General features: G+C 40.8%; 1 protein-coding gene across 6 annotated transcripts in view; it reads left to right on the top strand.

Annotated features, from left to right (window-relative positions):
* The window catches only part of NOCT (nocturnin), a 31,971-nt gene extending 11,601 nt beyond the window's left edge, over nucleotides 1-20,370 (top strand). Inside the window, exons 1-4 of one of the 6 annotated variants that reach the window (XM_049632189.1) lie at nucleotides 527-1,160; nucleotides 10,226-10,263; nucleotides 13,121-13,390; nucleotides 15,079-16,124. In XM_049632189.1, the coding sequence (XP_049488146.1) occupies nucleotides 13,129-13,390; nucleotides 15,079-15,914 (1,098 nt within the window). In that variant the 5' untranslated portion in view covers nucleotides 527-1,160; nucleotides 10,226-10,263; nucleotides 13,121-13,128 and the 3' untranslated portion in view covers nucleotides 15,915-16,124. Of the gene's footprint in view, nucleotides 1-526; nucleotides 13,391-15,078 lie in introns of those variants that run through there. The other 5 variants (XM_049632190.1, XM_049632186.1, XM_049632188.1 and 2 more) reach the window with 5 other exon arrangements.
* Nucleotides 20,371-24,949: the final 4,579 nt, after the last annotated feature.

The raw sequence follows: 24,949 nt of genomic DNA on the forward strand, positions 1-24,949 counted from the left end.
CCTACACAAAACTTGAAGGCGGTTGTGTGTGTTTACCAGGTCGGCCTGCCGACCACCACAGAGAGAGGGTCCCAACTGCAGTCTCACAAAACTCTAGATAGTTACATTTCATAGTGACTCAGGACAAGTCACTTAAGCTTATGAATTTTAGTGTCCTCATCTATGAAAGAGCCAAGGAGTTTTTGAGAGGGTAACAGATCACAAGTAAAAGTGCTCAGTATACCATAAAACGCACTACCAGTGTAAGGCAGTTCTTCGTCAGTGTTTGACAGAATTCCTTGGGGCTTTGCTGTCTCTTGGCATCTTTTCTTTTTTTTTTTTTTTTTTTTTTGGGAGGGACAGAGACAGAGCATGAACGGGGGAGGGGCAGAGAGAGAGGGAGACACAGAATCGGAAACAGGCTCCAGGCTCCGAGCCATCAGCCCAGAGCCTGACGCGGGGCTCGAACTCACGGACCGCGAGATCGTGACCTGGCTGAAGTCGGACGCTTAACCGACTGCGCCACCCAGGCGCCCCTCTTGGCATCTTTTCTAGTGTGTGTGTGTGTGTGTGTGTGTGTGTGTGTGTGTGTGTGTGTATTTGGTTAGTTACCCCAAGAAGCCTAATGAAAATTAGCTGCTGAACAAGGGAAGTAAATTTTCTGAGGTTTCAACACATGGCCAGCAGATGGCAGCACAGGATTGCTCTTTCCATGATGGCTTCCTGTGACGTTGGTCGTTTGCAGTTTGTGTATACTCTGCTCTTTGAGGTTTCCTTGGGCCCAGGGTTGGTGAGCTCCAGCAGCTTCCCAGGTGTGTATGCAGATTATCCTCGTTTTTGTTTAGTTTTTGGCGTTTAATCAGCATTTTTTGGCCAAGCCACAGTTTCAGGAGACTAAACTTGTGAGAGAAATTATTCGCAGACTGATTTGGGCAAGCTCCAGAGTATGCAACTGCTGGGTAACTAGAGAAACATTATGTGGAGAGATGTCTTTCTGTTGTGATTTCTGAGTGCTGTTAGGACTGCTTGGAATGTTAGGCCCAGTCAGTTTGGGTCTAACTGTTAGGATTCTCATCCAGCATTCTGATTATGGTGTGAAGGTGTTTCATTAAGTCTTCATCACTTCCCTCTGACGGTTGGCACTCAGGAACTTATACTGTAGTCTGCCTGTTGCTTTAGAAGTATGTATAATTGGTGATATGAAGAGTAAACTTGTATTCTGTATTTTAGTGATTAGCTCACTTTTGCCTTGTTTTCTAGGAAAGGGATGACTAAATGGGTATTTCAGAAACCTAAATCTGAATTCTCTGGCAACTCTTTAAAGGCTATTATGAGGGAGGGAAGAAGTATTTGTTCCTATTAAGTAGAATAGCAGTGAGGTATTTACGCAAGGAGTGAAGATACCCAGTTCCAAATGTATATGGAAATACGCTTTTAGAAAAAGAAAAAGGCAGGAATGGTATTGCTAAATCATAACTAGTCATAAGAAATCTGTTTTGATCTGCCTGTTGCCTGTATAAATTATATAATGTGTATCACACTGAGGATGATGGCTGATACTTTTTCTAGTAAAATGCCTGGTGGGGGTGGGGAGGGGGAACAAATACAATATGGGGTCAAATCAAAAATACCAATCTCCAGGGGCGCTTGGGTGGCTTAGTCAGTTAAGCATCTGACTCTTGAGTTCAGCTCAGGTCATGATCTCACACACGCTTCGTGAGTTCGAGCCCTTTATGGGGCTCTGCGCTGGCAGCACAGAGCCTGCTTGAAATTCTCTCTCTCTCTCTCTCTCTCTCTCTGCCCCTTCCCTGCTCATGCTCACTCTCTCTCAAAATAAATAAACATTCAAAAAAAAAAAAAGGGTGACTTCCTTGTACTGAGAAGAACTTAAAAGAAAATACTCATCTCTAAATACATAAAAAACTCACCTACAAGCCAGTATGAGTGCCAAATAAAGTTTAGCGCAGAGGTTTTTGTCAGTATTTCATACATTTCAGTGTCTTCGGGGACAAATTATTTATACTGTCTCACCTGAGGAAATTGGCTTTGGATGTTGAGCATCCTGAACCTTTGAAGATCTTTTTAAAGTGCCACATAGCAACCCCTATTATGGCATAAGACTTGAACTAGGATGACTTAAAATCTTGAAATTGGACATGTATTTATGTATGGAAAGAAATTTTGTTTTAATTCTCTGAAAGAACAAAATGAATGCTATTTTTAAAAAACAGGTGAGAAACAATGAGAATTGATACCAAGTCATTTCCTCATTGTAAAAACGGCATAATAAGAGTCCCTACGTCCTAGGATTGTTATGAGAGTTAATTGAAAATGCAGTTAGAGCAAGCAGAATTTGTAAATGGTGTAAGGTTTGTTTGTTTATTTTTAAGTTTATTTTGAGAGAGCGAGAGCGAGTGCACGTGCACACAAGTTGGGGAGGGGCAGAGAGGGAGGGAGAGAGAATCCCAGGCAGGATCCACACTGTCAGTGCAGAGCCGGATGCAGGGCTCAAACTCGGGAACCACGAGATCATGACCTGAGCTGGAGTGGGATGCTTAACCGACTGAGCCACCCAGGTGCTCCTGGGTTTTCTCTGTTTTTGTTTGTTTGTTTTTTAAGTTTATATATTTTGAGAGAGTGAGAGAGAGAAGTAGAGAGAGAATCGCATGACGTGGGGCTCCATCTTAGAAACCGTGAGATCATGACCTGAGCAGAAATCAGCAGTTGGACGCTTAACTGACTGAGCCACGCAGACACCCCAGAATTTGTAAATGGTGCCTGTTAAGTATTCAGTAATCCTTAGTGGTCACTGGCATCATTTTTAGGATGGGGAGAAAGAAAGGTGCCCAATAATCTTTAGTTTTCTTATGTTTTGAAATTTTTGTAGCCTTACTACATTGTAGTCCTTATGGGGGTCTGAGTCTTGGCTGGCACTGTGTTTTAAGTGCAAAAATAGTATGTGAAGTGTTGTTTTGGGTTTTTTCCCCTTGGTGCATAATGAACAGGTTTTCTTAAAGCATGGGGACAGGGCCCCGGGGCAGAAAGAGCTGCCATATGTGAAGTCTTTATGTGTTCACTTTTAGTTATTCCCTAGCTTGGGATTTTGCACTTACTTTGACATGTCTGTATGTTACCAGAAAGTTTTGGGAAATACAGCCTTAAGAAATAACTAAGTAAGCTCATATGTTCTTGGGACTAGGAACAGAAAAGAAAAACCGAACACATGGGAAAAAATGAGTTGGGACTTCCCCAAATCCCTCTTTTCTTTCTGTCTCATGACTTTTTGAGAAGAATATTTTTGAAGTATAGAAAATCTAGGTTGGATACCAGAAATATAAAGACAGACGTCAGGGAAGATTATCCATAATTTGGGGTAATTGAAGTCTCTGGAGCAGCACGGAGACAACTTTCCAGCAGTGACTTCCTAGCTTTTGTGATCGTATGTGCTACCAGTTTAAAACAGTTTAAAACATGGGGCGCCTGGGTGGCTCAGTCGGTTAAGCGGCCGACTTCGGCTCAGGTCATGATCTCGCTGTCTGTGAGTTCTAGCTCCGCGTCGGGCTCTGTGCTGGCAGCTCAGAGCCTGGAGCCTGTTTCGGATTCTGTATCTCCCTCTCTCTCTGACCCTCCCCCGTTCATGCTCTGTCTCTCTCTGTCTCAAAAATAAATAAACGTTAAAAAAAAAAATTTTTTTTAAACAAAAAAACAGTTTAAAACAAATTTAGTTATGTGCTCTGTGTTTGTATGAATTGTATACATGTCTGCTTTCAACCTCTTATATTGTCTTTAAAAAACATATTTTTAATGTTTAATTTTGAGAGAGGGCACAGGTCGGGGAGGAGCAGAGAGAGAGAGGCAGACAGGATCTGAAGCAGGCTCCGCACTGACAGCAGAGAGCCCGATGCGGGACTCAAACTCACGAACAGTGAGGTCATGACCTGAGCTGAAGTGGTATGCTTAACCAACTGAGCCACCCAGGCGCCTGCCTCTCTCTCTCTCTCTCTCTCTCTCTCTCTCTTTCTCTTTCTCTCTCTCTCTCTCTCGGAGAAAGATTATATTTTATAAGAAATGTTTTAGACTCATATCTTTATTTTTATCCTTACAATAATCCTGGACATATAAAGATATAAAATGCATGTTTTTAGAATGCATAAAAGCAGGTTGATGGCAGAGATAACTCAGTTGTTAGCTAATGGCATACAGCAAGTGGAAAATCAGAATCCTACACATATCTATAGTTATTTCTGTATCTGTACATCTTATGTGTATGGTAAGCGAAACATGAATTCATCCTGTCTCTGACCACATGATTCATTGTAGCCTTTTTTGCTCTTTAACTTAACTTCAGTCTCTGTGAGAAATAGGGTTCCCATCATCCACTACCCCTTTACTTGTTCAACACCAATATATATGAAGCAGTTTTGAGATTAACACCTACTACACCTGTGAGAAACTTTACTAACTAGAATACTGTTCCTTTCGTCTTGAGCCATGTGGTTTCCCATTAAACAGTGTTTTCCAAAATTACTCAGATCAATAGCTCCCTTTTTACTGAACCCCTTCTGTGAGATTGCCATACATTTATTTGTAAAAAGTTAGATTCATTTGTCAAAGTCTGCATTCCCTCTTGAGATCGTTCCACCTCCTGGTTGATATTTTAAATTTGTACACATTAAAGTTTGACAGACAGTTGTTTGGATTTTGACAAATGCATAGGATTGTGTCTCTACCACTCTAGGACTGTGCAGATTGGTTCCATCACCCCAAATATTCCCCTAGTCAGCCACCGCTTCCCCACTCCATCCCTTAGCAACTACTAATCTATAGTTTTGCCTTTTCAAAAATGGCATGTGAACACAGTCACATAATAGGTAAGTTTTAGGATCTGGCTTCTTTCACTTCCAGAATGCAGTTGAGATCCATCCGTGTTGCAAGGATGACTCTTGCAAATCGACAGCTTGATCCTTTTCACGGCTGGATACCGTGTTATTCAGTTGTTTATCCATTCCCATGGTGAAGGGCATCTTAGTTGCTTCCAGTTTGGGATGATTATTAATAAGACTGCTTAACATTTGTGTGTGTATTTTTCTGCAGGAACAGAAGTTTTCAATTCACTTAGCTAAAGTACCTAGGGGCACGAGTTATGGGCCATATGTAAGTCTAGGCTTTATAAAAACCTGCCAGACTGTCTTCTAGAGGGGCTGTACGTGGGAAGCAATAAATGGCAGTTTGTGAAAATTGGTGTCATTTCTTATTTAAATATTTGATAGGCTCACCAGGGAGGCCAACAGGGCCTGGGCTTGATAATTTGGTATCCTTGCTGCCCTAGTTGAACTACTTGCATTGAGCTTGAGGGGCAGGGGGGACTAGCCCTGGTGCAGGGTTCGGTAGCTTTCATGAACAGAAGCTTCTGTTTGTTGTATGCCTTTGGTCTGTATCCAGAGCATTGACATAGTTGGTTTTGACAGTTCTGTTCAGGTTTATAGTGCTTTTGGGGGGGAGAGGATATGTGGGCTTCTTCATGCCTGTCATGTCCAAAGTCTCCTGCTTCAGCGTTTTTCCCTCTGGTACCCGCCCCCCCCCCCCCCATTAGCAAACTAAACATGTATAATAGCCTCCAAAAATTCTCTTGCCTCCATCTCTAGCCACTACATTTCTCTCTCTTTCAGGGCAAAATTTCCTCAAAATATGTCTCTACTCTCTCCTGTTTCCTTTTTTCCCCACAACTCCACCAAAAATTGGAAATGGCTATTGTTAAAGTCACTGAAGTTTTCCATGTTGCTAAATCCAGATGGTCTCAGTCTTTGTTTTGCTTGAACTGTCAGTAGTATTTGGCACAAGAGGGGACTACTTCATGGGTGAAACACTTTCTTTGCTTTGTTTCCAGGAAGATTCCAGAATAGGATCCCCTTATTCTACTTCTCTGGCTTGTCATCCTCAGATTTTCACCACATCTTTCCCGGTTTGCTGCAGAGCTCAATCCTTTGACCTGTTTTCTCTCTACACTCACTTTAGTCTCAAGTGTCCACTAACTTCTAAACGTTTATTTCCAGTGTGTACCTCTCTCCTGAACCCTAGTCGTATCTAATTGCTAAACTCCTATTTTCTGCAAACCCCATCAAATCTTCCTAGCTAGTATTGGAAACCTCCTCTTTCTGGTTGCTCTGCTGGCAATGCTCAGGACCTTTTTGACCATTCTTCTCTCTCAGACCACATCCAGCTTATCACCAAAACTTATTGGCTCCAATTTTAGTATTCATAATCCAGCCACTTTAACTGCTGTCACTGGTCTAAGCTATGACACTGACACTGTCTTTCACCTGGATGATTGTAATTGTCCTCTGATGGCTTTTTCTATGTCTGCCCTTACTTCCCTACGGTGTAGTGTATTTTTAAGACATCAGCCAGTGAGATTTTTTTAATTGTAAATCAGATTCTTACTCCTGCTTAACATTTTCAAGTGGCTTCCCCTCTCAGATAAAGGCTCAAGTCCTTAGAATGGCCTACAGTGCCCTGTATAATCTGCTCCCCTGTCCTCACTGCTTCACTTAGCTCTTTATTCATTCAGTGTATCATTTCAGTGCCTTGCTATTTATGAACCCTGCCAAGCGTGGTCCTTTCTCAGGACTTGTATTTGCTGTTCCCTCTGCCCAGAATGTTTGTTCTCTCATTGGATCTCCATAAGACTTAATGAATTTATTGCCTTACCATCTTCACCTCTCTGCTCAAATTCCATCCTTTAGTGAGACCTCCTTGAGCATCCCACACGGATTAGCAGCTCCCCACTTGCTAGCATTCCCTATCTCCCTTTCTTCATTTTTTTCTCCATAGCCGTTTTCACCAGATGACCATCACCTTGTATTTCCCCACTACAGCAGAAGCTCCATGAAGACAGATTTTAGTCAGTTCACTGGTCTGTCTCCAGTGGGCTAGTGTCCAGTATGTGTGTGTTTGAGAGAGGGAAGCAGGACTTTATGGTGGCTACCTGTGATGGGCCAAGTGTTTTAGTCAGCAATTAGAGCTCCATATTTTAAGTCTTTTTCTGGGTATTGTTATCCATTCTGATTATTTTAACCCTTATTTACCCTAGCCCATTCCGCATAGTAAGTACTCAGTTTTTCTCTCATTAGTTCACGTGTATTAATCTTTCCCCAAACACTTGTTAATTTCTTGAGAGAAAAGATCTAACACACATCTTATTGGTATGAGTGCCCATCCCCAAACTCAGGGAATAGGGAAATAAGAATGTAAAATTAATGTACTGTCAACAGATTATCCCTGAGGACTGAGAGATTAGATTAAGAAGATTAGAGTTTTGGGGTGCCTGGGTGACTCACTTGAGTGCCCGCCTTTGGCTCAGGTCGTTATCTTGCAGTTTGTGAGTTTGAGCCCCGTGTGGGGCTCGATGCTGTCTGCCCAGACCCTGCTTCAGAGTCTCTGTCCCCCCCTTTCTCTCTCTCTCTCTCTCTCTCTCTGCCCCTCCCCCATTCATGCTCTCTCCCTCTAAAATGAACATTAAAAAAAAAAAGTTTTCTCCAAGACCACACCCAAGAGAGTAAAAGATTAAATTGTATAGTGTACAGTGAAGGCATAGACTGACGCCCTCCTCCAGGAGTGGGTAGACCTCAGAGACATCTTTCAGCATCATCTGTTCTCTCTTCTAGTTCAGGCTCACTGTGCAGCACGTTGGTTGATTGATTAGTCAGCTTCCCAGGTACTTTACCATTAGAAGGCATGTGCTGGTCACTGTTATTATAGAACTTGGTATTCACGCTTGCATCAGTCCATCTTAGGGACCATCTTTCAGTTTCCTTTAAGATCTAAGGAGCAGAGACAAGACTATAATAATGCTCCCTAACAATTTCCCTCTACCTAGAATCTTCACAGTTTAGCCTAATGACATCTTTTGCAGCTAAATGAATCCACAGTGAAATAAGAGCAAGAGGTCTACGCTAGTAAAACTTCTTTAAAGGCTTATTTTCAGTGCATTCCATACCCAGGTACAGTTGACTCTTGAACAACACAGGGGGTTTAAGAGTACCGACCCCCTGCACAGTTAAAAATGTGCATGTAAAAAAAATTTGCATGTGACTTTTGACTCCCCAAAACTTTACTAATAGCCTACTGTTGACAGGAAGCCTTCCTGCTAATGTAAACAGTCGATTAGCACATATTTTGTCTGTTAAATGTATTATATGCTGTATTCATACAGGAAAGCAAGCTAGAGAAAAGAACATGTTAAGAAAATCATAAGGAGAAAATACATTTAGAGTGCTGTACTGTGAAAAATCCACATATAATTGAATCACATGTTCCACCTGTGTTGTTCAGGGTCAGCTGTTCTGTTAATATGTGAAATTGTCCATTCTGGGCCTCAAATATGAGAGGAATAAAAGTCATTCTGAATGGTACATGCAAGTTTTCTCAGGAGAAATATGTGTGTCTCTGGTACAAGTAATAGAAATGTTATTTTGAGGTTGCCACCAGTTCTAACCTTGATTCGTTTTCCAAAAAAAATCTCGAGAAAATGAGGATCCTTTGACAGGCCCTCATTTGAAAGCTGGGTAAGCAGGTATAGAGAGCTGGGCACAGTTAAACACTGACGGAACCAGGAGCGGAATTGGTGTGTTGACATCTGTCCCGTTCAGGCCTGAGTACTTGGCTGTGCCACAAGGTGCCTTCATTGTGTTTGCTATAAAGCTTTGTCTTTCGAGGGCAGATTTAATTTTTGAAAACCACTGAAAGACTTTGAGAGGCTGAGTCAACAGATAGGTGATCAGATTTAATCATTGCAATTAGTCCAAAATGGGTTGGCTTTAACAAGAGTGTTTTCCTTGAGTGTTGTGGCTAAAAGTCTATAAATGCATTTTCAAAACTAAACCCAAAAAAGGACAACAGAGAATGATGGAGTTAGAATATCCATTTGCTTTGTTTCATACCTACGCAACAGTCTCACAATAATAACAATACAAACACTACCACTACTAATTATGATCTCTGAAAACAGTTTACAGGTTTTTAAATTTTATTGTATTTTGATTTTAGTAATCTGTGCACCCAGCATGGGGCTCATACCCATGACCTCTAGATCAATTGTGTGCTCTTCCTACCGAGCCAGCCAGGCACCCCAGTTTAAAATTTTTAAATTGAATATATATTTTTAAATATTTATTCTTGAGAGAGAGAGAGAGAGAGCGAGAGAGAGGAAGACAGAAAGAATCCCAAGCAAGCTACACACTGTCAGTGTAGAGCCCGACGCGGGACTTGAACTCATGAACCACGAGATCATGACCTAAGCCGAAATTGAGTCAGACGCTTGACCCACTGAGCCACCCAGATGCCCCTAGAATATATTAAAAAAAAAAAAAAAAAAAAAAATTAAATAAATATATTTTCGTCATTGTGGTCCCTACTCCCTGCCCCCTTTCTCAGCTGTATTAAATCTTTGTAAGTTCATTGTGGGATCACATAGCCGTTATATAATGTACTCTCTCAACCCCATTTAGACTTGATTTTCTTTTTTTTTTTTTTTTTAACGTTTATTTATTTTTGAGACAGAGAGAGACAGAGCATGAACGGGGGAGGGTCAGAGAGAGGGAGACACAGAATCTGAAACAGGCTCCAGGCTCTGAGCTGTCAGCATAGAGCCCGATGTGGGGCTCGAACTCACAGACTGTGAGATCATGACCTGAGCCGAAGTCGGCCGCTTAACCAACTGAGCCACCCAGGTGCCCCTAGACTTGGTTTTCTAAGCAGTATGTTTAATGCTTACCACCCATCTTATATCAAAGTCCTACCATTTTGGTCTGAAGTTAGTGCTCTAGTTCCAGAGGTGGCAAAATTTTTCTGAAGAGGGCTGGATAAACATCTAGGCTTTGAGAGCCAAAAGTGATCCTATTCCATATTGTGTGTGTGTCTATGTATGTTTTTAACAACCTTTAAAACCATTCTTAGCTGGAGGACTGTGCAAAAGTACCTCTGGCTAGTTCGTCAGCCCTGCTCATTTGCTCAGGAAGGGCTGATGGAGTCAGTCAATATTCCCATGTTGCTAGATATAAATTCCTTGCTCACATGTAGATGAGCCATATATATAAAGTTTGAGTTATATATTTCAAATATGCAACTTCATTTTCTTCTGGCATAAAACATTGCAATTGAAGTCTGATGATACTCTTAATTTACTTTCCTTACAAGTTAACTCGATGTTTTTGCCTAGATGCCCAAGGGATTTTCTTTTTCTTTACAGTCCAGTTGGTGTTGCTCATTCTGGGTTGATATTCTCAGGTATGTGATGTGTTTTTCAATATGTAGTTTCAAATATTGTTTTTTTAAGGTTTTTTTTCTTTTTTTGTTTTTAGAATAGCAAAGAGAAGGTAGACCTTTATGCATGTAATGTTTAAATATATCCATGATACGTCTTTTTTTTAACCTCATATAGTTTTTTTTCTTTTAAACCATTTTATTTATTTCCAGCTTAATTGAGGTATAATTAGCAAATAAAGTAGTATATATTTAAGGTATATGCCACATGATGTTTTGGTATACGAATACACTGTGAAATAGTTACCTCAACCAAGCTAATTAACACATCTGTCACCTCACAGTTACCTTGTGTGTGTGTGTTGAGATCACTGAAGATCTGTCTACTCTCTTAGAAGATTTCAAGTATACAGTACAGTAGTATTAACTATAGTTACCATGCTGAAATTACCTCTCCAGAACTTAATTCAACCCTCCATGATTTGTACTCTCAAAAGTTTTCTTGATTTATAGTTTTCAGTATTTGTTTCATTTCCTTGCATTGGTTTTCCTGCTTCAAGAATTCCTTTTACCCATATGTTGGATCGTCTTTGCTTAAGTTTAAGCACAAAACTGTGTCTTTGCTTAAAATAAGCACATAATATTTGCCACTATCTCTCAAATGATCTTTTTTTTTTTTTTTTTAATTACTGATTCTTGCCTCATTTCTGAGTTTCTTAATTCTGATTTAGGCTGTACTATCATTTTCTTAATGATAAGAAAGCTCATTTGCATTTGTAGTGAGATACAGTTTTGATTTGCTTTCTGGGCATGTCTTTCTGGTTTGCATTCATTGTCTGAAAATGGATGTTACTCTCTTTATGTGAAGGTGTTCCTAACTTTTTAAAAAGAAATGTGGTTCAAGATGGTTTTTCTGGCTTCACATAACTCCTCCGACCCTAGACTCCTGTTGGACGCTATTACTCTCTTTTGCATGTTCATTTTTGCACACTTGTTTTTTTATCACAGTAACCACCCCAAAACTCAGCCTGACAAATGAAACTAAGCTACATCAGGCTAGTAGCTTGCTTAGAGCCTGACATATGTCAAATATTGCTGTACATTTCAAATTTAAAATACCCCGTGGTAACATGGGAGTTTGTTGTGGTGCCCTGTGACATTCCGGTCTACAGTTTGGGTGGTGCTACTCTTCTGGAGACTACACTTGAAAAACCAGTAAGACCTTTCACTTCTTTTTTCTTAAAAACTAGAAGTACAGAAGAAAGATTTTCAAAGTTGTACTACCAGCCCAGAAGAAAATCTCTTCCTTTGGACCCATGCATTCAGATAGGCAAGCAAATTGACAAAAATATTTTAATATATTCAAATCAAGCACTTTGGAGACAGGTGTGTGCATGTGTTTGCGCATGTATGTGTGAGAGAGAACAGGCTTGCTTAAATGTATGATGTGTTTGTTTCTTTGCCTTTATTTAGTTTTCTTGCTGGGGGAAAAAAAAAACTACGTTGAGTTGATGAAAAGGAACAATAGAGAGCATGCTTGCATGCTTATTTACCTTGATGTTTAAGGACATTTGGTGGTAAATATTTGAATTTGCCTTTGTGTCCTGCGACAGTGAATATGATTGCTGGTTTCAGGTGCAGTCAGTCAGCCTGCCAGATAATGTATTTTATAAGAAAACTGTGTCTTTTTTTTTTTTTTTTAAGTTTATTGATTTTTGAGAGAGAGAGAAAGAGAGAAACAGAGCACAAGCAGGGGAGGTGCAGAGAGAGAGAGGGAGACACAGAATCTTCAGCAGGTCCAGGCTCCGAGCTGTCAGCACAGAGCCCGAGGCGGGGCTCGAATTCAGGAACCGTGAGAGCATGACCTGAGCTGAAGTCTGACACTCAACCTACTGAGCCACCCATGCACCCTAGAAAACTGTGTCTTTGAAGAGAAGGCAAGGATATGGATGTGGTAGGGAAATCCAGATTCGTCCATACCAACATTCATCATACACAGAATCTTGAAGGTTGTTCCAGGTAAAATTGACCCTAATTTATGCTTAACTGAACAGAATAAAAGAGCCATCACCTGCTTACAAGTACGGTTTCCCTCATGCTAATTAGTGGGAGATTGTGCTCTCCTCTCCTTGGTGAATTATAATCTATCAGGATAAAAAGTGGAGCACTAGAAAATGTTTTCTGCTCCTCTCCACCCCATTTCTCCTCACAGGATCCCAGGAGATGTGGGCAACCTTCTCTTACTCCTTCTACCTACAACCCCTTTTCTAGATTCTTAAAAAATCTGGCAATTGATATTATAGACTAATATTGCTCAGCGATGTCCAGAGCCTACAGAAAGCCAGAGCCCTGATGTATAGTAGACACCTAAGAGAAACGGATATGGATTTAACCCAACTGTTACTTTCCATAACGGAGGGATCTATATAGATGAGGTGTCCACAGCAACAGCTTGCTATAACCTAATCTCTTCCAGATTAACATGGGCTTTCTAACATCTGGCTTTTTCCAAACTGGCCTCCAAATTTTTAGTAAAATATTTAGAAAAAGGAATGTGAAGTTTGTTGAGCCATGCTTTCAAGACCGGGTTTATAAATTACAAAGACAAATCCTAAATTAGAAGAGGCCATAAAGATGAAGATATTTCTCCCTTAAAAGAATTATCTTAGTTAATCAGAAACCGACTTTAACATTTGTATTTAAGTTACCTGTCCTAGTAGAAAGCTAGAACCTGGCAACTCCTTTAATCCACCTCTGTGGCAACGGCTTTCTGCATGAACATGGCAACATTGCCCTCTGTCGGGTTCTTGGCTTCTAGGGACAGTGAATGTTTTATCTTCTGGTTGAGCGGGGCGTGTGACTGTGCTCTCCTTCCCTGCAGTGTGCTCCATGGGACACGGCACGAGCAGGCTCTATAGTGCTCTCGCCAAGACACTGAACAGCAGCACTGCCTCCCAGCACCCGGAGTATTTGGTGTCACCTGATCCAGAACATCTGGAGCCCATTGATCCTAAAGAACTCCTTGAGGAATGCAGGGCTGTCCTGCACACTCGACCCCCCCGATTCCAGAGGGATTTTGTGGACCTGAGGACGGATCACCCCAGCAGCCACCCACCTATTAGGGTCATGCAGTGGAACATCCTTGCCCAAGGTATGCCTGATGCTTTTGTGCCTGAGCAGTTAAGTTTGCTGTGACTACCTTTCTGTTTCTGCGCATACCTAAAGCACTGATGTGTTACGTGGAGGGAAGAGGCGTGGGCAGATAGAGGTGTAGGAGGACGGGGTGACCAGGGCAGTATGAGGAGCTCCCAGACGGGGAGGGTGAGAAAGGGAGCCATCTGATTTTCACTAACAAATCCAGCAACTCCAGATTTATACCTTACCTCATGTTTGTAGGCTATCCAAATACAATGTCTGCTTCCTAGCACATCCATATTTAAAGGACCCTGTCTTTTATCATTCTCACACTTTCCGTTGCCTCCAACTTTCAGTCCACAGCACTAAGATAGCATTGGCAAGGCAGAAACTAAGTCTGCTGGATGGGTAACATATAGGACTTTTCTGCAGGGAATGGGGCCTCAGTGGATGGTGGTGAATCCGGATATTCTTTTTTTTTTTTTAATGTTTATTTTTGAGAAAGAGCACGCACAAGCAGGAGAAGGGCAGAGAGGGGGGCAGAAGATCCAAAGTGGGTTCGGCACTGTCAGGGCTCAAATCCACGAACCGCGAGATCATGACCTGAGCCGAAGTCAGATGCTTAACCAACTGAGCCACCCAGGCTCCCCGAGTCTGGGTGTTCTTGAAGCTAGATTCCCACCCATATGCATCTGTAACCGAAGGCTAAGGAGACAATGCTTTAGTTCATTAAGATATTACTTTGTTATGGCAGAAAGGCTGTCTTTCGTAGGTCTGCTGAATTTAAAAAAATGTGTCAGTCGGCTCTCTGTAGAATTGCCTTTCATGTTGCAGTTGAAATTTTAAGAAAAAGAAACAAAGGCAGCTTTTTTAAGAAGGGTGTATACCCTGACTTCCCAGTATTTGATTGGAAAAGCTGCCTATTTAAAATAGGTTCCATTCATTCCAAGTAGTGTCTGCATCAGTCCTTATGGTTCATTATAGTTAGTGTTAACGTATAGATGGGGTGCCTGGCTGGCTCAGTCAGTAGAGCATGTGACTCCTGATCTTGGAGTTGTGAGTTTCAAGCCCAGGTTGGGTATAAAGATTACTTAAAAATAAAATCTTCCTTAAAAAATTAGTGTACAGAGTTAAATATTTACTTCCTCTGACATAGGTTAGATCCCAGGGATTGTAAAGAACACTGTTTCAAGCTAAAACTTAAGATATTATATCCTAGAATATAGTTACATGAAACAGTTTTGTTGTTTTGTTTTGTTTTTACTTTTTTTTTTATTGTTTATTATTTTTGAGAGAGAGACTGAGAGCAAGCAGGGGAGGGGAGAAAGAGGGAGACACAGAATCGGAAGCAGACTCCAGGCTCTGAGCTCTCAGGACAGAGCCCAACGCGGGGCTCAAACTCACAGACCGCGAGATCACGACCTGAGCTGTAGTCGGCTGCCCAACCAACTGAGACACCCAGGCACCCCTACATGAAACAGTTCTAATATGAAAGAAAAGAAATTGCTTGCCTCATTTGGATAGTAAGAGGTTATTTAGTTTGGTAGGTTAATGCAGATTAGACAGAGAAGAATCACCCAAAGCATCTGAAGTAGAGGAAGCGTTCTGAGGGTCTTGAGTACTGTCAGACCTAAGGAGACTTCCAGGTACTTAGAAGTCATGTGTCCTGTAGTAGCTGACAGCTGACTGGCTTTTTTATTTCAGCTCTTGGAGAAGGAAAAGACAACTTTGTGCAATGCCCTGTGGAAGCACTCAAGTGGGAAGAAAGGAAATGTCTCATCCTAGAAGAAATCCTGGCCTACCAGCCTGATATATTGTGCCTCCAAGAGGTGGACCATTATTTTGACACCTTCCAACCACTCCTCAGTAGACTGGGCTATCAAGGCACATTTTTCCCCAAGCCCTGGTCACCTTGTCTAGATGTGGAACACAACAACGGACCAGATGGCTGTGCCTTGTTTTTTCTCCAGAACCGATTCAAGCTAGTCAATAGTGCCAATATCAGGCTGACGGCCATGACACTGAAAACCAATCAGGTGGCCATTGCACAGACCCTAGAGTGCAAGGAGTCCAGTAGACAGTTCTGTATCGCTGTCACCCACTTAAAAGCACGCACTGGCTGGGAACGATTTCGCTCAGCTCAGGGTTGTGACCTTCTCCAGAACCTCCAAAACATCACTCAAGGAGCCAAGATTCCCCTTATCGTCTGTGGGGACTTCAACGCAGAGCCAACAGAGGAGGTCTACAAACACTTTGCTTCCTCCAGCCTCAACCTGAACAGTGCCTACAAGCTGCTGAGTGCTGACGGGCAGTCCGAGCCCCCGTATACTACCTGGAAGATCCGGACCTCAGGGGAGTGCCGGCACACGCTGGATTATATCTGGTATTCTAAACATGCTCTGAGTGTGAGGTCAGCTCTTGATTTGCTCACCGAAGAACAGATTGGACCCAACCGGCTGCCGTCTTTTAATTACCCTTCAGACCATCTGTCTCTAGTGTGTGACTTCAGCTTTAATGAGGAACCTGATGGACTTTTATAAATGCTCGTCTGTGTCTTTTTCATCACAAGAAGTCTTAACCAGGGATGTTTCAGGAAACTGAAATAGGATAAAAAGTTGCCTGAGGAAGGATTCCCAATTTCTTTTACATCATTTTCCGTGTTTCCAGCATGCCCTTGGGAACCCAGGAATCCCATTAGTCCATAAACCTTTTCCATTAAAACCTACAGCAAAAAAGGTGTTTGCACTCCAGTTTTGGCTTGTATTGTTTTCTTTCCCTTAGCATTACATTTTGATCATTTAAGGGTATTTCAATTAGGCTTGTTTTGTAGCTTTTTCAGTTTAAGGATGCTATATAAAAACAGACTTGCTTGAGTCCTCCGTAGATAATAATAAGTATACAGGAGCAATTTCTCTAGATAGCATTTCAAGTTATTTATTTGTGGGTTTTTAGAATGCCAACAAGATATGCATGGCAATATTTATTTTTTTATATCTTCATGTAAGATGAAGTAAATAAGAACATTATGAACATTTTAAACCCTTGCAAACCATAAGTTATAGAGTAATTTATAGTGATTTTTTTAAATCTCTGAGATATTTTTACTTCAGGTCTAACAGTAGCCGTGTACGAAGGGACTATTTAGCCTGAAGGCATTTTTTTGTTATTTAAGTGACAATATCAGGTTTCCTTGATGCATTCTTCATAAGTAATGCTTGCTATGCCTCCATGTTCCCATAATTGTGTTTCTTAAAGAGATTCCATGGCCAGTCAGTCTTCATTATTTAATCACTGTTTTGCATTTATAGTTTTCCATTGGAATGCTATGGTATATACATTTGAAGTCACCCAGTGTCTATTTGTATTGGACTGTGCTTTTCACAATTAGGAACTGTTACGTGGCAGTAGCTAAGAAAGTAAGTGGGACCTGCTTTTCAGAGACGGGAAAGTAGAAAGCCTATTAACGAAGCTGTCATTGAAATTTCCTAAGATAGCCAGGTGACTAGTTCAAAACGTCTAGAAAGAAGAGTATAAAAAGTCTGAAAGATAACCTGGAATTCTCTTCCATAGGAAATAAAAGTGGTAAAGATAACAGGCGAAGCCCCCTCCAAACAAAATCCCAACAAATAACCTATTGGTAATAAACTGGTAAATATTTTAACCCATGAGTTGTAAATATTTAAGAATAATAAATGGTCTTTTAAAGCTAGTGCTTTTAATAGCTTGTCTTTTTAGTCCAAAAAAGAATCTGGGAGTAGATTTGATCTTTGAATACTGTTAACATGGTGACGGACAGTATCCATTTACCCACAGACCTTCATTTTCAAAGCGGACAAAGGTGGGTCTGTAGCTGCACATGAAAGGCATCTGTGCTGTGCTTACGTAGTATCTCTAGGCATCAAGGTTGGAGTCCCCCAAAATGGTTCACCCAAATGTTCTGCATTGGAGCTACTTTGGAAACAAATGAGGTTTTCAGTACATTGCACACACAAAATCTTAGGGCTGCCTGGAAGGAATGGTAAGCAGGAAGAACATCTATACCAACTGTCATTCGGTTCAATAATGGTAATCATATGCTGTTGAGAAACAGAATACTGATTAGAATACTCACTAGTACCAGCATTAAATATTGTTTGCCTACCCCAAAGTACACCAGCCTGAAGAGAAACTATCACGACAGCCTTAAGCAAACAATTCCAGATGAGTATGAAAGCCAAAATAATGTCTGAATTTAAAATGTCCACCAATATATGAATTAACAGGCAATGGGTTGAGTGTTAGGCTAGGGGTTGGTGGGAATGCTAATGAACAAAAAAAATGGAAACACCTTGTGATTGTAATGTTCCCATAAATTAAGGAGATGGGGGAAAACCTATAATGGAACTCTTCGTTATGAGTGGTCTTGTGGAGTTACCGTGACAGGAGGCCTAAACACTTCAGTATGCTTGTGTTTGATGCTTTTGTATTTGTCTATTTAAAATGTAATTATGGGAGCATTTAGGTAAATAATTTCTTAGTAGTGTATTAAATCTTGTTGGATTATACTTCATATTTTATTCTTCCTTTTAAGTCTTTATAGACACCTTTGCCTTACGGACTATCCGAGTAACCGGAAGGCAGAATGGTAAGTAACAAATCTGTATTCTAAATTTTTAAGCATGTTCCATTTAACGATTTTCTCTTATTCCATCCCTCTGTACCTTTTGGTTTGGCTTTTCTTTTTATATCACATAATATTTTAGTCGTGGTCATAGTAAGAGTCTTCGGAGAGAAGGTAAAATTGTGCCGATTTGAAGAGAGAATGAGGGGCGATGGATTTTTTTTTCCTCCTCCGTGCCCTATTTCAGTAGATGCCCCTCTATAAGGTGGTAGGAATAGGAATGACCACCTCATTTACTCAAGCAAAGCATGGTGGTGTATACTTACAAAGAAACTAACATTTGAACTCCTTACACCTTTGCCTCTAAGAGCTTTACATATATGATCTTACAGCTATTCTTTATTATTAATGTTTCTACAACTACTCTTAATTTAAAATGGATGTAAAACATCAAATACGTGGACCAAAGTGACATGACAGCTAATAGTTCTTGACTCCAGAGTACGTGCTTCTTTCCCCTGCCAACATGCTCCTTTGGCCCCAAGTGAGTACAATTGGAGAGAAAAGTGATATGTGGAGGAGGAAGAGATCGGTTCAATGAAAAATGGTCAAACACCTGAGTCAAATACTTTGTAGTACATACGCAGTATAGAACAGAAGCGAGATACAGAGGCCAAATAGTGGCCGAAAGAGTAGATTTCAGTTATTCTGATGGCAGCGAAGTAGTTCAAAAGTAGAATATCTAATACTATTTGCATACTTTGATGGTAGCTTTTTTTTTTTTTTTAAGCAGTGAGAACAGCTACTCGGAGTGTTTCAAACTAGAGGAAATTGATGCCAGTATTCTCTATTTGAGCGAATTTTTAAACCATCCAAGGTTTTATAATAGTGAAGGGAATATAATTAGATAATGTGTTTTAGGCTTGAGGAAGCTTATATCCAAGATATAAATTCTAAAAAGAGATAAAAACACATGTTCATAATCATAGTTGATTTCAATTTTAGACAAGGATAGTCATCCAAAAAACAAATGTACTTGCAGAAAGAGCTTTTTTAAATGACATGTATAAAAATATGGCACAGTCCAGCTTTTATCTAGAGTGGATGGATCCCAGAATGGTAGAGGACTGGCGTTGGGCTCACGAAACAAGGGGAGGAGAAAACAAACAATATCAAGTAGAAGGGGCCAGGCTCCAAGCGAAGACACATGACCGGCGTGGCCCTGGACGAGCTGCTCCATCTCCAGGGCCTCTGTTTTCTCATCTACAGAGTATTGCATTGTACCTGTCCTGTCAACCCCACAGATATCGGAGGTGTTTGTAAAACAATACTGTAAATTGTTATACACGTAAGTCACTGAACCTTCCTTCAAAGGTTCAGAGCAAGAAAGGGAAGGGCACTGTACTTGATGTCTTAAAATATTCATGGATGTTGTAACAACCCACTCTTCCTATTCCAAGAAGAGTAATCTTTCAGTTTGAAAATGCAGAACTAATAGCAGTAATAGAAAATAAAGCCCCAAATATGTGAGAGGTTGATAGAATGAATGGCAAGGGTTTTTTTTTCCTAATTGTTCTTCCAGGCATACGTGAGGTTGTGGGTGATCTGGTTTTTAAATTTCATGAGAGAATGTCAACCCTACTTTGATTTGTAAAGTAAAAAAATATCTGCCTTTGAATGATGAACAGAATACTCACAATTCCAGGCCTTTGTTCCCCAGATTTCTGTGTAAAGCCCACATCTAAGAACACTCATGCAAGATTAGACATGCAGACACGGCCATTCCTTTTTGTTTGTTGTTTATTTCTTAGAATGAAGGAGAGAGAGACAGGTGCAAGTGGGGAAGGGGCAGAGAGACAGGGAGACACAGGATTGGGAGCAGGCTCCAGGCTCTGAGCTGTCAGCACAGAGCCCCATGTGGGGCTCAAACTCATGACCGTGAGCTCCTGACCTGAGCCAAAGTCGGACGCTTAACTGATTTAGCCACCCAGGCGCCCCCCGATTCCTCTTGACAAAATGCTAGGAAAAGCTTAGTTGCTTCTAAGCAGCTGGTAAACTGGATTCTTTGAATCTCATTACTGATCATCTTTTTTGCCTTGGCCTCCAAGACATTCAAAACCAAACCTTGTAGCTGAATTTTAATTACTGTGTAACATTTTACAACATGTATTCTGTATGCTTTCATCTTTTGCCATCCTTTTTTCTTTTACCTATTTTTTGACTTTCACTTGTTCTTAGAATATGTAAACTATCTGAAATTCTTTTGGTAATAAAGCAGAGTATAAATTACCTTGCTACATTAAACAGATTCAGGTTTCTAGATGTGGACAATTTGTGTACAAGAATGTTGAAATAGGATTACAGAATCCTTATCTATAATGTAAAAACATCAAGAACTATGATGGAATGGGGGCACCTGGGTGGCTCAGTTGGCTGAGTGTCCGACTTGATTTTAGCTCAGGTCATGATCCCAAGGATCATGGGATCAAGCCCCTGCGTGGGGCTACGTGCTGAGCATGGAGCCTACTGGGGATTCTCCCCTTCTGCCCCTCCGTCTCTAAGATTAAAAAAAAAAAACTAAGAAAAGAAAGATAATGGGAGACTGGGCACCAAGAGTATGTCCAACACCTCATTTTGGTTTCCACAGATTGGTAAATCTGAAGAGAACATCACAGCAAAATTCTGCAACGTTTTAAGATTTAGTTTGTGAGAAAGTAAGGATCATTAGATGATAGTACAGACTTATTCCTAAACTGACCTACCCGCCCCCCCCCGCCTTTTTTTTTTTTTTGGAAGGGAGGGAATGGAGATTGAGGCTAAAACTGAATTGAGAGGCAGAGAAGTTGTTTTTAGGTCTGCCACTGACTAACCTAACTACGACTGAGGAGTCCATTGTTTTCAAACCTTAGTGTCTTTATTTGTAACACGGGCAATAGATCAGAAAATCTCTAAGGTTTCTCAAAACATTGAACTCTGGTACCTCCACAAAATTTGAGTTTCTATTCACACTGCTCAAAACTGTTTTTGCAGGGGGCCTCTGACTCTTGGTTTTGGCTCAGGTCATGATCTCACAGTTCGTGAGTCTGAGCCCCACATCCGGCTCTGCACTGACAGTACAGAGCCTGCTTGGGATTCTCTCCCTCTCTCTAAATAAACTTAAAAAAAGCCCCTTTAAAACAAAATATTTTTGCAATTTTTTGGAACTGCTTCCATATCCAGTTTTAGGGTGCTCTCCAGAAAAGTACTGTGAATTTTATAGCCACGTCTCGTTTTGAACCAAATATGGCATTACCTAGCTTGATTCACATCAATTTATTTACCTCAAGTGACTTGGCAGTTTCTAAAACTAAAATCTTCCTCAGAAAACTTGCCTCTATTAATTATGTTTTAAATTTTAGGCCCTGCTCCAGGAAGCAATTAGGAAAAAAAAAAAAAAAATTTCGAACAATGGTGGCATTGTTGGCATTAGTATATAGCTTTCCAAAACAATTTCTTTGAAGGGACAAGGCACGTTAACATAATATACTGTTTTGTAAGACTTTCTCACCTTAATTAAAGAGCTGTTAAATATGAGAAAGGCTTTGGAGTTGATGAAATATATAGTATGTAGGCTTTTCAAAAGCCTGTTCTAATACTTTAAAAAAAATGTTTTATTTATTTTTGAGAGAACGCAAATGGTGGAGGGATAGAGAGAGGGGGGACAGAGGATTTGAAGCAGGCTTTGTGCTGACAACAGTGAACCTGATGTGGGGCTTGAACTCATGAACCGGAAGATCATAACCTGAGCTGAAACTGGACGCTCAACCGACTAAGCCACCCAGGTGCCTCAAAAGCCCGTTGTAATACTTAATACACCTATGTCAAACTACCTTTTTCTACTGAACATTTAGAAAAGCTTGAGATAGATAGAGCAGATCCCTGAATATAAAGCTTTCTTTGATTGTATCCATACAACTTGCCAGCAGCAACAATGAAGTCTCCTAGACATAGTTAATACTGATGCCTGGCTCCCGCTGCCATACGCTGTAACTGAATTGGTATGGAGTGTGACCTGGGCAACAGGATTGTTCAGTCTTCCCAAGTGATTCTAATGGGCAGCAAAGGTACATGTTACAGTGAATTAATATCCTGTAACTCAGAAATAATTTGCAGGTTATGTAAATAGTACTTCATCTGTTATGACAGCGATGGTGTTACTTAAGTCTTCTGAAATAGACAACACTTTCTCAAAGTTAAACATATTACTATAAGGGGATGGGAAGAAATCTCTTGGGAGAAGACGACAACTGTTATTTTACAGCCTATTTATAGTTCAGTTTTATTTTGTTTTTGATACAGAAGTATTAAACAGTCTTGTTGTTTGTAAGTTCTCACTGTGGAAGTTGTGATATATTGTGTTTAAGTCCTGAACTCCCAACATTACTGCTGAGTTGCAGGGTTCAAAAAGATAGTTACGGTTGCTTAAAACGAGAACTAGATAAAAATCAAATCAGATCAGTCTCCCTTGCAGGACTTGAGTTTTCAAGGCTTTGGAGGCGTGATGCGCAAAGGAAGCAAACCAGTGCACTTGCAAAGGGTTGCATAGTATCTTCTCATTCTCTTTAGGAATGTATCACTGTGTACGACTTCCTACAGAATACTGTAAGTTTTTAATTACGGAGATTGTATGGTGATTGTAACATAGGGGCTGAAATACAAATAAATCACAACCACAGAGGGCTTGGGTTGTGAATGGTTAAAAGCTGTAATACAGGGAAAAGTTACAGTGACAGCTATGGAACTAAAATAAAGTAGGGTTATTCTTGCCTCCCCAAAACAATGTGCTGTGTCCATGCCCTCGGAGTAGGCCAGGTGACTTCAAGTAAAAGTAGCATAGGATACTCTGTAAATAACCCCAAAGACAATAAAATTGTCTTCCTGTGTAAGTCTAATTATTACACACGACTGATTTATACAGTGATCAGAGATGCCTTCTCTGTAGTGAAGTAATTGCCAGGTTGTCAGAGGGAGGCCACTGGTAACGTCTCAGGTGCCCCATCCCTTATTTTCTGCCTTCAAGGCCACCGCCTACTAGAACTGCCCTTTTATTTTTACTGTATCAACAATCTCTGGCTTTTTCTTTGGCCACCTATGCTTAGCCCTTTCTGCTACACTTGATAGTGTTGCCCACCATATCTGGAAATGTTCCCTCATCCGTCCTTTTAATTCTCTGTGAACCATCTTTCATTTCCACTGCTTATTCTTTTTCCTCTCCCCTAACCCTGGTCTTTATATACATTACACATTTCCGTCTTTATCCTCAGAATTCACTCAGAGTAGACCACTTCCCAACCTGGGTGGTTTCCCAGCCTATTTCAGAGATTTTTATTTTGATATCTGTCACTTCTAACTCCATAAATAAAGTGAACTCCTATGTGGGTGAATGCAGAGGGAGGTCTAGAGAGCAGCCATCTGTGGAAGGGCCTAGTGAGGTACCGGTGCCTGGAAAATCTGTAGTCCAGAGATGACCAAAAGAGAAGCAAGAGAATAAGGCTTGGGAAGGTAGGCAGAGGCCAGATCAAAGGACTTAAATGTTCTGCTTTGAACTTTTATGTTTTCAGGAAGAGATGCCATTGAAGAATTTAAAGCAGTAGCAAGAGAAATGGACTACAGAGAGGCTTGGCAAGATGAGCAGTAAAGGTAGGGAGGATGGGAAAGGAAGCTACTTACAAGGTACTGTCAAGAGGATTTGGTGAACGGCTGGAGGTAGAAGTAAGGTGTCTGGAATGGTTTCTTCTGGCCTGAGTAATGGGCTGCTGGTTATGTCATTTACTGAGCTGAGAACAGATTTCAGAACAGAGCTCAGCTGGACATTCAAGGAGTAAATCGTAGGCATTTAGATAAACCCAACTGAGCCTGAAAACTCTAGGCCAGAACACATTTGGCAGTAAAAACAACAGGCATGGATGAAATTATCTTACAATTCAGTTGAAGTAAAATCGTAATAGTAAGCACTTACTAGAGTGCTTGCTAGATGCCAGGCACTGACTCTAACAAATTAATTCATTTAATTCTTGCAACTACTCTGAAGAAAAGAGCCCCATTGACAGAACCTTAGTGTTAACATTAAATGGGAAAACTGAAGGACAGCAAAGCAGACTAAGAGGACTGACTGGTCAGGTAGAAGGTTGTCATGGAAAACCAAAAGAATTTTTAAGAAGCAGGCTAAGGCACAAGGTCACATGAAAAAAATGAAGTGTGTTTGATTTTACTACTGTATTATTGGACCCCAGTGAGAACTGTTTCTAAGCCAGAATTCAGCCACTGAAGAAAAAGAGAATGATAGGCTATTAAACTGCTGGAACAAGGAGACCAAGGAGGTGTGAAAGGAGAGGAGAGGCAGAGTCCAGGAGGAGGGCACACCTGCCACCTCCTTGAAACAGGTGGGTGAGGAAGGATGCCCGTATAAGTAGATACTCTTAAAGCAAAGGATCCAGATATGGAGGGAGTTCACAGCTCACGACAGACTGCTGATTATTGTTCAAAAGCCCTAGTGAGGCTGGAAAACATAGTGGCATCAAGCTATTGTTATGTGGTTCCTCAATATACCAGACACAAAAAACAAATGTAGGTTACAGTTTGGAAGGGTTGAGATTAAAAGCCATACCACTGGTGATTTTAATCAGCAGAAACACTCTGATCAGTAATACTGTCTACATACAGGTTTTCAGATCTAGACCTTAGGTGTACTTGTTCTGAAAGAGCTAGAAAAATGTCTAGGCAGAATGGTAGAGATAAGCTAGGTAGTTCTGGTTTGACCCAGTTAGAACCAATTAATAATATAGCGGGGAGGGGGGTATATTATTCGTTGAAAATTTAAGTCTTATCTGTCATTCACAGTACATGACTTAGATTCTTAGCAAATGTGTTACCAAAACCAATACGTGTCTGAGTGTCCAATATGCTTAGCACTTTGTGCTTAGCACTTTGGGAGTG

This window comes from Panthera uncia, chromosome B1 (genome assembly GCF_023721935.1).
Source record: "Panthera uncia isolate 11264 chromosome B1, Puncia_PCG_1.0, whole genome shotgun sequence".
Classification (NCBI taxonomy): Eukaryota; Metazoa; Chordata; class Mammalia; order Carnivora; family Felidae; genus Panthera; species Panthera uncia.